This window comes from Calidris pugnax, unplaced genomic scaffold (assembly GCF_001431845.1).
Source record: "Calidris pugnax isolate Ruff unplaced genomic scaffold, ASM143184v1 scaffold219, whole genome shotgun sequence".
NCBI lineage: Eukaryota > Metazoa > Chordata > Aves > Charadriiformes > Scolopacidae > Calidris > Calidris pugnax.
Genome location: NW_015094507.1, coordinates 12158946 through 12173526, shown reverse-complemented (window position 1 = coordinate 12173526; position 14581 = coordinate 12158946). Strand labels below are relative to the sequence as shown.

Here is a 14581-nt window from a genome sequence, read left to right as displayed (position 1 = left end):
ATGAAAGGGATTGTAACACTGAAATACATCCCTCAACAAATATTCTCAAAATTAGTAGTGAAGAAACTAACTGGGTGCATTTACACATCACAAACCACAATATTAATTAGCAATCTTTTTCAGTAATGTTTTTGGTAATACAAAGTAAAAAATGGTTTACTCACCTCATCCAAGTCTTTAATATAGACAATCTTCTCTTCAATACCAATAGGCATTGGTTCACTATGGGGGATCTTCACCTCTTCATACATTTTATTGTTTTCTCTCTGAACTTCTTCTGGTAAGTACACCTATAATAGTATTACAGGAAAATTAATTGGAAATATGAAAACAGAAAGTGTCATTACGTATAACCCACTTTAAACGATGGTTGATCACTTTCCTTCAAAAAACGAATCCAAAATAAAAGCGTTCTCACCAATTCATTTTATAGATAGCACTGAATCCCCCAAATGAAAAATAACCACTTTCACTACTCAGAAAATGGTCCCCAAAAGACAAAAAAGGTAAGTCTATTTTATTAAATTTCAGAAGCCATTAAGTCTAGAATTTCATAAAGCATTAATTTTATTACAGTCATTTCAACGGTTTCAAAAAGACAAAAAAAACGGTATTTTAATTATTTAAGTGACCCTAAAAAAAACCCAACCACAAATACATTAATTAAGAATGAGATTATTTCTTCTAGAGTCAAAATAAAAACAGAATATATGAAAGTGTTTAAAATGCTCTGCAAAGATGCTTCATAAATTGGACTCTGATAAGGAGGAGAATCTCTAAAGGAACAAAGGGAACCCTGCTGCACATCATTCACTGGGAAAGACAGACTGCTGAAGAAGGGTCATGCACCAAACACATACCTTTGCACCCCCAATGAATGCTGATGTTTTCATAGCTTCAGCTCGGGAATCATAAACATGTGGATAATGAATTTTTTCAAAGTCCATCTCTCTCTGTCTACCTAGGACGGGTACACTTCGAGCATTCAAAAGTGCTAGTTCTCTGTGAGCAGAAAAATAACTGTGATAATTCTCCCCATTTTAGGCAGCCATCACAAAAACCGAATGTAGTATATTAAAGTCAGAGCTACAGTTGTGGAAATTTAAGGAAAAAATATTGCATAATATAATTAACAAAGAAATTTTAGAGTGTTATCATCTGGCATCAGTTAAACCAAGTCCTTATAAACATTGTTTAGATAAAAACCAGAAGTGCAATCCAGTACGCGCAAGGCTTTCCTAAATGCAGTTTTGCCTCTTTCTAAGCAATACAACAACATGTATTCACAGTTAAATTCCAGTCCCACTGTATTTTTTCTCAATACGAAATACAACAGCTTATTTGCTCTTTATCCTCTCCCTCTACTCCTCCCACTACCTTTAGCAGACAACGTGGAAAATAGCACCCATTAATCTTGAGAGGAAAAAAAAGAAAGATAGTTCTGATAGATTTAGTACCAACTTCATAAATCTTAAGCAAGTAGTGTGCATACAGTAACTAAGAAAGATGGCCTAGCCCTCTAATCTGCATCTCCAGCCCACATAGATGAGATAAAGAAGAGTCTCATTTAGCAGATCACTGCTTTCTTTCCCTGAAAATTAGGTTTTCACATTAAAAAAAATTCTACACTCGTAATAAAACGTGACTTGAAGTCAGAATCACCTAATCACCAAAGCAAACTAAAAGAAAATAAACTATTATGATATGTTGAAGTAGTAATTACAACAGAAGCATTTCTCAACTTCTGGCATTTATTACCTTTGCATCCGCAGCTCTTTGGGATCAAAGCACATTAGTCCTTCTCCAGAAACTTCTCCATCTTCCCCAGCTTGTTTCTCTTTTCTGGCATTTCGCTTTTCTTCCCGACGAAACTGTTTCAGTAACAGCTTTTCTTGTTCAGACTGAATTGTAACTTGACAGCCATAATTGGGCTTAGTGTTTTCTCCTATAAACTTCTTGCATTGTTCTGCAATATGGTAACAGGTATGCAGCTCCATAAGTACTGGATTCAATCTTTTTTTCCTCAGTTTTCTTCTAAATATTAGTTTTGAAGGGGTTTCGGGGGACGGGAAGGGGGAGAAGGAATTCCTCACCCCAAAGTAAGAGGATGGGCTACTGGGAAAAGGAAGGGCTTTTTTCTTTTCTGTATTTATGACAACTTTATCAGCAGGGGAAATGCCACTTACATTTCCTCTTATATGTATATACTGATGAGCAGAATGGTGTGAAAACAGATTAAACAGCCTATTGTTTTTTTTAAAACAGCCTCTTCACACAACAATTAGTGTATATTTACTAGATAACATGATTGTATTGAAAGAAGCACACTCACAATGCAATTTCCCTAAACACGTCAGAAAAGAAATCCTATTCTATACAACCTCAAGGACTCCTTCCCTTTATGTGGACAAGCAGCAGGTTTGAATGAAGAAGAAACAGAACCACAAAAAAGTGACAGTAAACAATCAATCCAGGGGAGCAGGAAACTCCAAAAAGCCCAGTCACATTTGCCCACCCAAGACCATTACTGCCCAAAACCAAAAAAACAACATCATCTTATATATGCAATAAGGTGGAGAGATTTGTCTTGTAACTATATCAGTGTTTTTAAACTTCTGTTTTCAAAATTCTGCAAACAGATGATTAGTTTACGTAGGTTTGACTGAATATGACTGACTTATGTTTCATATGTACTTTTGCAGTCAAACTCTGAAGCCAAAAACTTGAAAATTTTCTTTTCCATCAAATAAACCCACTTGACTGACATTTTGAACTATTTGTGCTGCTTAGTTTTTACCTACAGTAACAGTGAAACTCCTACATCTCACAGCATGCATACTGGATAAGGTGACAATAACTTGTTAAATAGCATTGAAAGAATTCTAATAAACTGTCAAAATGTCCACATTAAAGACATCATCTCTGCAGCTTTAACTCTCTCTCTCGTATTAAAAGGGGACAATAATGCATGCAAGTCCCTGACAAATTTAATTCAGACTGAACGCACCAGGGCAAAGAACTGTTACTTGATTTGTATGATAAGCACAACGATCACCTTTACTGCTGTGGAAGTAAATTACATAAGAAATAATCAAATAGTACAGCACACTACAAAAATGCAGAACATGTACAGCTCCTTGACTTGTGCTTATTTTCTCAAGACACAAATTACTCGAAGTTAACAAAATTTCTGCAGATACAAATGATATTCTTCCCCAAATGCAATTCTGGAAAGATAAAACTTCAATCCCCGTTAGAAATACGATCTTGATCAACAAAAGAAAAAAATCCTTATTAGAAATAATAAACTGAACTTAGGGCAGAGCATCTTCAATCTCAGAAAAGATACTCAAATATCATTTTCTTTACCACAGTGAAAGAAGGGTTCTCTCATCAGTGAAAAAAGCATACCATCAGTAATGCTTTCCTTTCGTCTCAAAAGCACAACATTGAAAATATTATGCCTCCACATTCTAGCTGAAATTACTGTGATAGATTTTATTGATGGCATAATGAAGAATAAATTCACAAAAGCTTCCAAAATACTACTTCTTCAAAATCACAAGAAAATGTGTAACTAAAATCTGCACATAGGACAAAAACTATAATAGTTCAGTGTCTACTGAATGTATTTTCTTATTATTTATTTCAAAATTTTGTAGTTGCTTACCTTGCAGAGTTTGGAACCTGTTATCATGTGAACAAGTCATGGATCTTTCCAGAATCAGAGATCTGTTCTGTAGGAGTTTCTCTATGAGTTCAAAACCTTCAGGGCCTAGCAGTTCAAATAACTACAAAGAAAACAAAGTCATAAATTATGTCCAGATTAATGTAAGTTTATAAATAAGACTGCAATATTTCAACAAATTAATGAAATTCAACTCCAAGTTGAGTTGAAACCTCAAAAGGTATCGTTGCTAGTATTCACCAGATTCTCCATTGCAAAAAGGGAAAATTACAGAAATTTTTCAGCTGGAAATATTTAAAAACTGCAGGTTTTGTCTTTTCAGTAAAACTCCATTTCTCTTAAAGATTCTTGTATAGAATTTAACTCTTCTCAAGACTAAACTTTATGTGTTTGTCTTTATGGTTATTTACATAAACTATGCTGCCAATTTATTCCTCCACAATCTAAGCAGATAAATCAAAAGAACCGATGCTTTCTCAGGAAAGTCAGATAAATAGGAAGTTACTTCTATTCCAGTGAAAAAGAGATATAACCTACTGCATTTTCACAGTTACATCCTACAGGGAAAAAAAATTAAAATAAAAATCACAGATGCAGAGTACAATAGGAATTTGAAGACACAATTAAGATGATGCTAGTATCGACTTCAGGCTATACAATTTGCACATATAATGCTGTGTGTGTGAGCATGTGCAATTCAAACACATGACGTAGGTGATATATGCCAGAACACAATTCCATACCAATAAGCACTATTTTGGCCCAGTCATTCTCTTAAGCAAATGATTTTGTTGCAGCAGGACAGATAAACACAGTTCCCTATTTAAATTTCTCCTTTACACATAATACTGTTTTTACTAAGGAAAAAACCCACCCAAAACATTAAAAGCACTTCCCTGTCCATCCTATCTATAATTATCTTGTCAAAAATCTAAACATTACAGCAGAGCAGTAAGCTACTCAGAACCCGTTCTTGATTTCTAATACTGCTTGAAACAAATTTTGTACATTTTTTTTCAATTTCTAAAAAGGAAAACGTGGCAGTTTCTCCTTAGTGCTGTATAAGCTTGCTGCTTATATTATAAATACAACTTCAGGTCATAAGAATAAAAGTTATAATGTGATGTTTGATAAAGGAGTAAGACTTCAGCACTGTAGGATTCAAGTATTTCTGTTCTACCTATAAAAAGGAGAGAGAGGTCTCTTACTGTACTGTATTTAATTTGCCATCTCCTTAACAGAGTTTTTCTGTGGTTATCTGTGCCTCTGGGAACACCTCGAAATAACTTTATGCTGCCTTTTCTTATATTTGCAAAATTTTGAACAGTGCCAAGGGCACCAGATCAATGATGCCTTTCTTCAGGCCAATCTGTACTTCATAATATAAGCTGTCATTTAAAAATTAAAAACAAAAAAAAAAAGAAAAAGCATTACTCCTGGCCTTCAGGGTTTCTGTGAAAAACTTAAGGTCTGTGCAAATCAGCGATGGCAGAATTTGCAGAGACCATGAAATAACAGCTCTGAAATGGATAAAGCATTGTATTTCTTTCATTAGAGCAACCAATGATGGCAAATTGGAGAAGCAGTCTGCAAAAAAAGAAAAGAATGCAACAAATGTGGACAAATAGAAAATTCTATACTCTGATAGAAGGAACAAACTACAGAAATACAGGACAGGGAACTGCTGGCTAGACGTCAATTCTGCTGTCAAGGATATCAAGCTATGATGGATTTCTTTTTATCCAGCCTCCACTAACAATGATCATTAGTTCTTGTCTTTTACATAGCTATTCACTGTCACTTTACTGCCACATTTTAGCTAATATTATCTAAAGATATAAGACAACCTTGCTTTTATATTTCAAAAGAAAGTGGCAAATTAGTACCGGCAAATTTGAGGAGTAGGTATTTTCCATGGGTAAATGATTAAGGCAGGGAGGAAAAAAATAATTATAAAAGCAACAAGAAAAGAAGTGCATTTGAAATATCTTACTTGTATAAAGAACTGAAAGCTTGCCTCAACTTTGCTAACATCCTGTTGACTGTGAATACCAGCAATACAGGGAAATGAAATATTTTCAATTCAACCAAGATCTGGGCTTAAACAGTAGCTTCTCACTGAGAAAGCACACACAGCGTAAGTATATTCAAGACTTACCATATGGCCCTCAAGAATCCCCCAAAACCAAAACAAACACACACCACCACCCCATTACCCACAGAAGGCAAACAGCCCAACAGCCCTAAAACATCCAATGTAGACCTTCAGCTCTGCACAGGACTCCAAAGCATCTCTATCACTGGAACTTGTTAAGAACAAGCTACAAAAGCATCAATCAGAAAAGATGAGTTTTGAAGGGGAAATACATGACACTGTTTTTTGGAACAGGAAGACATTTTTCCACTACCGTCTTCCCAATACATCCTGAAACAAAAACCAGCTGTATGAAAACTATGTGAACCAATCAGAACATCAGAGTTGTATAGAGAAGCAGTAATGTTACATGATGCATTCTACTCCATGGCCGGAGGTCATGAAGTAAAAACAGTATCATAGTATTATTGCATCCCCAGTGAGCTAGGGGCTCAAAAGAAGAGCACCGAGGTGAAAGTCCTACTCTCTGGACAGCCTACCAGTCAAAGAGAACCAAACTGAGAGCATCACACATGGCAAACTCTGCAACGCTCATAGGGAAAAAGTCACTCCCTTTTGCCTGCTTCATCAGTGGACGCAGTGTGATATTAATTTACTACCAGCAGTTTGAGAACTATCTGTATCACCTAAATCATCTTGCTGGTGTCTGAAAAGGAAGCTTTCAGAACATTCTAAAGAGCTCAGACTGAATTCATTGTTCAAGACTGAGGGGAAAAAAATGAAGACTACAGAAAACCAGAAGCAATGACCTATTCTTACTGACAGGGTGTTTCCCACACCTACTAGAAGCCTGCCACAGATCCCGGGAGGAAAACAACCACTGAGAGCTAAACCAAGGCAGAAGTGCTGAGAGATGGAGAATAAGTTAAAGAGCAAGATCTGTCACTACCTATCACTGATGGTAGAAGCGGTGACAATAGTAGAAAAAGTTTCAAAGAGCAGAAAATTACTAAACTTAAGGACTTGTAAGACCAATATGTTATTAATCATCAGATTTGTTCATATTATAGGAGTAATCCACTGCTTCCTCCTAATTAAGGTATTAATAACTACCACAGAATGCTGCTGTTTCAAACTGCAATTCTCTATCTTCTCATTTGTTTAGAACATCAGGATCCATTCACAAGGCTTTCCACCATTTAAAAAAAACTTTGACATTCATTGAGTTTTTACACCTAATTTTCAAAGTAATCAACAAATTAAACAACCACCTTAACTTCTATAACGATAGATACAGTTAAAGATCTAAGCAGCAGCTGCACCCTATGGTAACTCATGAAAACTAGTATGAGTTGGAGAAAAACCACCACTTCTTAGGATCCAACTTCAATGAAGTGAATGCTGAGTTTATCTTCAGAAATAGTACAGAATTTTCTTTCTTAAAAAACAACAACTTTGCACCGTAAGAATTATATATTTAGTATTAATAGTCATGCTACACAAATAATCCTGATCAAAATTTAGGGAGAAAACATGAGTTCAAGCTAAACCAACCTCCACACAATTTATTTTACTCAATAGAGAAAGAGGTGCCAAAGTTTGTACAAAGCAACCACCCCGCTCCTGCTATCAATCTTACACTGGAAAGCATTTATGCTTTATAGTGACAGGCTGACTGTATAAAACAAAGAGCAGGAAAGAGAAAATCAGGAGCTGTGTTGAACTGCCTTATGCCTACCAGAAGAAACAAAGCCCCCAGACACACAAACATCTGACCAAAAAATAAAGTGGCCTTCTTTTGCCAGGACATACCTTTCCTATAGTAGTTTTGGCTTTTGATGGTATATATTGAAGTTATCAACAGAGGCTGGAGTGGCTGAACCAGCTGTAAAAGCGCAAAATTAACAACACCCTCCAGTACCTACTGAATGCTGACGTAGTCCTGGAGGCTGCAGTTCAGTCTCACGCCTGGATGTTCAGCTGGAGGCACAATGCTGCAGCGACTGCCTATTAAAGTTGCTTTGCACGTTGATTTACAAAAACCAAACGTATTGCTGATCATGGGAGGCTGTGTCATTTTCTAACGCACAGAACAGGCTTCCTCATCATGATGCTTAAGGCGATTGCCCCACTATACTCTGCAGAGTATGTCCAGAAAGAATCAAACTCCACATACAGCAGTGAGAAAACCAAAGTAACCATTTATGTAAAATGGGAAGCTTAAGAAAGTTATGAGGCAAGTTGTAAATCCTATCTATTCTTAAGCCTCTCAAAGTGATATAGCGCTAACCCCCACTGAGCTGCATTGCTCCTCTGGACAAGTATCCAGTGCAAACTGCACAGAAACTCCTGATATTCACTACAGAAGACACAAACTTCTTCAGAGGTTTTACGTTGTTGAGAAAATACTTTTGGATACATTTTGCTTCTAAACATTTTGCTTTCTCTTCTAGACAAGAAAAGGCAAATTGAAAAACTATGATGCACTCCTAGCAATTTATGTAGCTTAAAAGGCTGATTACTATGCTCCATTCCAAATGAAATGCTTTCCATTAATCAAACCCAGGAGTTCACAGGGTGATATCCAATCCAACAGTCCGCGGGATGAAATTTCTAGCATTCAAATGCCAACGAGAAGCAATGAATCTTAGAAGGACAGTAAGGCTGGGGACAATGTTGATGACAGCCTAATGGTAGCTTTTAATGAAAAAACTACCAGAGTAATAGGAAGTTCTTGGAAATATTTTCAACACTTGCCTAGCACCATATTTATTTCTAACATATTGAGCTTCCACCACTCATCCCAACTGAACTGCTCATTCCAACATGGGGACAATAGGGAGATTTATCCTTGAAATAAAGATGGTGCAGGTTTGAATGGCAAACGTGTTCCTGGCACTTGAGACTGTAACTTGAAAACCATTAATGACTTCACCTGGCTGATGGGAAAACATTACACAATGTGTAACACTTCATGTAATAAATAAATAAACAAATATCTAGTTTCTCAGACCAATAGTTACCCAGCTCATGACCCTTCCAGGACAGCCTGGTAGAAAAAAACATCCACGCAGCCTTGTTTGCAAAAATCTGTGAGAGATCTGACACAGAAAGTGACACAGGGGCATAATGCTGTATTCAGCGTGGGCATTTCAGATTTTATAGATTATTGTATATTCTGGCCTGAAAAGTCAACATTCGAGACCCTGAGAGCAGGCAAAGGAATGTAGTGGATGTTCATAGCTGCCTTTTTATTAAGTTATAACGAGATAAACTAGACAATGGGCAACAGTTGGGGAGGCTGTGTGTCAATCAGTGGTTTCTTGAACACCAGCCAAACTATTACGTTCCTTGAAGTCAGTAACAGATTGTGCCCAAAAGGCACTCGTGACCGCCTTCAATAACAAAGGTCCCAGATGACTTCAGCTACTACTCAGTGACCATAAAGACACAGATGAGTGTGATATATAGTCACTCATATTTGTCTGAATGATTTTTGTATTTCACTTTATGTGCACAGCCTTAATATCTGGAAGAAAGTGTAATGAGTAATTAATCTAGGAAGCAAAGGACAAGATGTGTCATATTGCATTGGAAAGGTGAGGGAAGGTCCCCATGCTAATGATTGTTACTGAATATATGCTATTTATGTGGGAAAAGGAAGACAGCAGCCTTGCAGATAGACAGCAGTTTTTTCAAGTAAGGCTTGGCCATAAAAAGTGTGTCTTTATTGTTGAACTCACAGTTCCAGACTGTAACAAGATTTTACTCTGAATGTTAAATAGCTAATATTCACTTTTCAATTCTATAAGGCACAACTTACAAGGAGCCTTAGAGGTCCTTATTGTGACCTCAAATATGAGGTACAGAACTGTAAGTATTACTATGGCATCATAAACTCTCTGCCACCACAAAGGCATGTTCTTGATTTCTGCATCTTCTATGAGGTGGGAAGGGATCCTATAAATATCCAGGAAATATTTTGGTTTTCAAGTGCAAACAAAAATAGATTAGGAATGGTCCTTGTACCTAGCTTGACTCTCAGTATTAAGCACTGCTCTGCAGCAATAAATGAAACAGTAAACCAAAGTCAGCCAACCAGTGCTTGTCCCCTGTATCTTTCTACCTTTACAGCCTAACAGCTGGTCTAGGCTGCTGAGTACCACCCACACAACTAATTGCTATGCCTGCACTTAGTGGCTTGTTTGCAGATGATTTTGCTTTACAAGGCACAGTTTTCAAACAGCTGTAGAAGAATCATCTCCATAGCATCACCTCAATTTCTTCTGCTCTAGTAGCTACTAAGTAACTGAAATGATTGCTTCATTTCAAAATTTATAGGGAAAGCAAGACCTTTTTATTGGGCTACAGACTTACTGCAAAGTATGTCTGGATACACTACCCAAGGAATATAAAACAAAAAAACTGATATTATAAGAACAAGACAATGAAGATAGAGTGGTTTTTTGCATGAGAAAATTCAACACAAATTTTACAGATATAATATATACACAGACTGCTATTTACTACCGTGCTACTGAAAAGTAACGGACTAACACCTCTTAAATCTAAATATTATAGAAGAATATTTGGTTTGAAAAGATAAGTTGGGGTTTCTGTATTTTCATGTTTCTTATAGGTTGATTTAAACAGGAAAAGTCAGACAAAGCGTAATTTCTTACCCCTGTTATGATATCAGATATTAAATACAGGCTTCAGGGTGTGGGGAAAGTCATTCAGCTCTCAGATCTGCTTTTCCTTTTTCAAGCCTGGCATTTTTGAATACGCAGCCCAGCACATGAAACCCACTTATACAGAAATTATCTTCCAGTCCTAGGAACTATTTCCACCTAGGATACTTGCACAAAGTCTTCTCAAGCCCAGTTTAACTGCACCTGCCTCACAGGCGCCAGTCACTTCAAGAAATCTGAAGGTGACTTGCTGATGAACTAAACTAAAGCTGCCTACCATGCTTGGCAAAGAGACAAGCACAAAAGCACAAAGCACCTTAGTAAAATTTCTTAATACTTTTAAGTGACAATAAGTAGACTCAAGAGATCACCACCATCATCAACGTTTTAACACTACTAATTAGAAACTTACACACAGGCACTAATTTTAAAAATTTCAAACATATAGCTACAAGGCAACTTCCACCAGCTTACTTAGCCTAAAGAATTAAGTAATTAGAAATAATGTCAAACCCAGCTACAAACAGCAGACTACTGACAAGCCTTTTGAGAACAAAGCCCTGAAGACCAATTTAAACGTAGAAAGACTTGCTGTTGCATGATTTCTTAAACTAGTATTTACCTTCAGAAATGTTCCAAGATTAGCTATTTATGAATTTTGGAGGGAAAAGAAAACAACCCTGAAATTAGCTAATTGCTGCACTTGCCACTTTTCTAAGCATAGAGAGAGGGGAAATTTGGAATTACTGAATGAGTATTTGTAAAGGTATTAGACAAATACCTGCATCGCTATTTCAATAATACAAATCCAACTACTCCTGAAAAAAAAAAAAATTAAAAAAAAAAAAAAAAATCAAAGACAGCATAACTTTAATAGGAGACAGCACAGGCCATTTCATTCTGAACTGAGAGAAAACAGCAGAGTAGGTAAGGGGGTAAGAAATTCTCCCCTTATGTAGCAGAAAACATACATTTATAGAAGAAGTTTCTGTATCAGAATCAAATTTTTTAGGACTGATGATTTCAGATACTTATAATACAGTGGTGGTTGGCACAGAATTCTTCTCTGTAAAAGACAAAATCTGCAGATATTCTTAAATCACAGCAGCTCCCAAACCTGACTTGTTCAGAGAGAGGACCCAGCCAAGCATGGAGCTGTTTGCCTCTAGTCCAACACTTCTGCTGTCCTCGGGCATAGTGACAACATAAAAGGCCCAAAAGCCAAGCAGTTCCTTCATGTTGCTTAACAGAGGTGGATGATGAAGAGTGGTAAGGGACTCTAACACTGAAAGTTAGTTTTATCCCAATAAGGATAGCAATTAAGCTCTCTGTAGAAGGCTGCCCGGCCCAACAGGCTGCCCCAGGGAAAGAGGCTGAAGGGCCTCACGCCTTTGCTTACCTCCACCAGCCCCAGGCTGTGGGCTCCCTGGGTTCCCACATGCTTGAGTGGGTGAGAAGAAAACAAGATGAGTTTTTCCTGAAACATAACCTTTCGTATTCCTTTAGGTGTGTGTAGAAAAGAAGAAAAGGGGCTTCAGCAGAGGAAAGATGAATTTTTAGCCTAGCTTTCCAAGGAAACAAGGCCTACCAAATCACTCTGTACATTTACCAGTGCGTGAACAAACAAACAAGTTTTAAGCCTCTTCAGTATCTTCCAATTTGACAGAGAGACAGAAATTTTTCAGAGATCTGAAGGGGCCAGCAGAGGAGACCAATTAGAAGGACTGCCCTTTGTGCCTCCTGCCCTCCTCTGCATGGCCACAGCACCAGCCCAGCGGCGCCCAGCAGGAACCCACCCAAGCACCAGCACAAGCTCTTCTTGGGCCGGCAAAGCTGCAGCAAACGTGGAAATAGGGATTTTTCCAATAGGAAACCACACAGAGAGACGCAGGAAACCCGGCCCCGTGACTACTACAGCTCAAGGAGCTGTGGGTTTGTTCCTCATGTCTCCATGAGGATGTGAAAAGAACGTCTCAGCCTCAAAGAAAATAAAAATTAAAAAGTTCTATCAGCTACAGACTGGCTCACTCTAGAAAAAGATCTCATTAAGTTTAATGCTATATTGAAGCTGATTCAAAAGTGATCATGAATAGATCAAGCCTCATACCACCTCAAAGATACAAGCAGCTTTCTCTCAGTACAACGCTGAAGGAGTTGATAGGAAAGAGGAAAAGTTACTGCCAGAAGGAGAGCGACCAGCTCTTAGCACCAGGATGAAGCCTGGCATCTCTTGGCTCTCGCTGTGGCTTTTTCATAATTTCTTACGGTATGTCCTCAAAAACCAGCACTCAGATGCCATTCAATTTTGTTTCTTATGAAGGGAGACAGCATGCCTCTGTTTTCACAAAAAGACAAAGTTTCCTATTATCCTTGGACATCAACAGGGCTGTATACTTCTGATTTAAAAAAAGAAGGCCACAACTAAAAAAAGAGAAAACCGTATCAAAAATAACTGGATTATTTTCTTTATATGAAAGGGGAGCAGATAAGCTCCATGGTCAAGAATAATGAGACCCAAGCTTTGTATGTCTGAATATGAAATTCTTAGTAATTTAAATAAAATTACAAAGAGAAGAATATGAGCTTGAAAAGCCAGTCTCATGCCAAGTTTGAAGCTTTGATGATAAGATAAAGATAAAACACCACAGGGGTGATCCACATATGCCTGTACTTTCCCATAATGGGAACTGCTTTTATGAACTAGGTAATGGGGAATAAGCTTTGTGATATGTTAATTTGTTAGGGCTAGAAAGTCCTTTTACTGAACAAAAGGAAGAGCCACGTTGGTGCTTAAAAGCAAACATGTTCTATCAAACAAGTTGCTTCGGCATGAAAGTATCTGTGGTGTAAGGATACACACACATGCACAAAACTAACAGCTAACGTTACAATTTCATGTTATGTTAAGAAAAAATGCAGATTAAGTTAGATCAACATAGTATCATATCCAAAGTTTTCATGTGGTGTTGAATATGCATAGCAATGAACATTTAAATTAGCTGGTTTTAATTCAAAATGGATGTTAAGCAGTAGTTTTTTGACCTGTTCTCTCAAACAAGCCTTACAACAAGAGTTATTAATTTTAACCAAGAAAAAGTAACTTCTAAGGAGAGTTTGAATTTTGTTTATTTTCAACTATGCAAACAACTTCGTACAGTAAACTTGAGTGTGATGGTTACTACGAGACAAACCTAGTAAATTAACTTTTAGGAAAAAGCTACATGAAGTAGCAATGCCAACAGAAATCCATTCTGTCCTTAGAAAAGTTCCCTGCCAAAAGTCTTCTAAATTGTCCAACGGCAGAAGAGAAGCCATACTGAATTCAGAGAAGTTTGGAGATGAAATTCTGGAGCAACTTCAGTGGAGGAAAAAGGCAAATAATGAGACAATAGAAAGTAGGAGGAACAGGAACTATTAAATCACTCTAGCTAGGAACACCTGTTTTTTATTACGTCACAGATACCTGGAAAAACTACTAGATATTGCTCTTCCATATTTTCTAACACACCTCTAAACTAAGATACTGAAGCTTGGGATTCATAGCCATTTGTAAACATCCAGACAAGGATCCTAGATAGGTTTCCTAATCTTACAGGTATCTTTACGATCACTACTAGATTAGTAACAATCACTGGTAGAAGAGTTCTCCAGGAGCAAAAGATGGAACGTTTCTGAAAGTCAGGTGAAGTACCTCCATTTCCTTCTGTCACCAAAAATAAGCCATTTATAACTTTTAAAGTGCCTTAGACAGTTTGTAGATAACATTGTAACTATCACTTCAGACTTTGTTCAATATTGCAAAAAAAGATACCAAATGAAGGGTGGTTCAATGAAAACTAGTACCAGAAGTAGAATAAAAACTAGTACCAAAAATAGAAAGTACATAATAGGGACATACTGATACAACCCGTGACAATTCCCATTACTAAAGAGCACTGGTAGTCTAGCTATGCCCTATATAAAAATGGATACTAAATATTTATGGAGATAATAATAAACTACTCCTGATTTGCCATGTCTGCTTAAAGGCAACGGAATTTCCATGTCCAAATGGAGCAATTAGGTAGCTTACAGCATTCTGAAGAATGTCTCACAAGGAGCAGACAA

General features: G+C 37.1%; 1 protein-coding gene across 3 annotated transcripts in view; it reads right to left on the bottom strand.

Moving 5' to 3' along the window:
• Positions 1-14581, bottom strand: part of ASCC3 (activating signal cointegrator 1 complex subunit 3) — a 257319-nt gene that overhangs the window by 213716 nt on the left and 29022 nt on the right. For all 3 annotated transcript variants that reach the window (XM_014964733.1, XM_014964734.1, XM_014964735.1), the window contains exons 5-8: positions 3671-3791; positions 1759-1966; positions 861-1002; positions 165-290 (exon numbers count right to left, since the gene is read on the bottom strand). In XM_014964733.1, coding sequence (XP_014820219.1) covers positions 165-290; positions 861-1002; positions 1759-1966; positions 3671-3791 — 597 coding nt within the window. The remainder of the gene's footprint in view (positions 1-164; positions 291-860; positions 1003-1758; positions 1967-3670; positions 3792-14581) is intronic.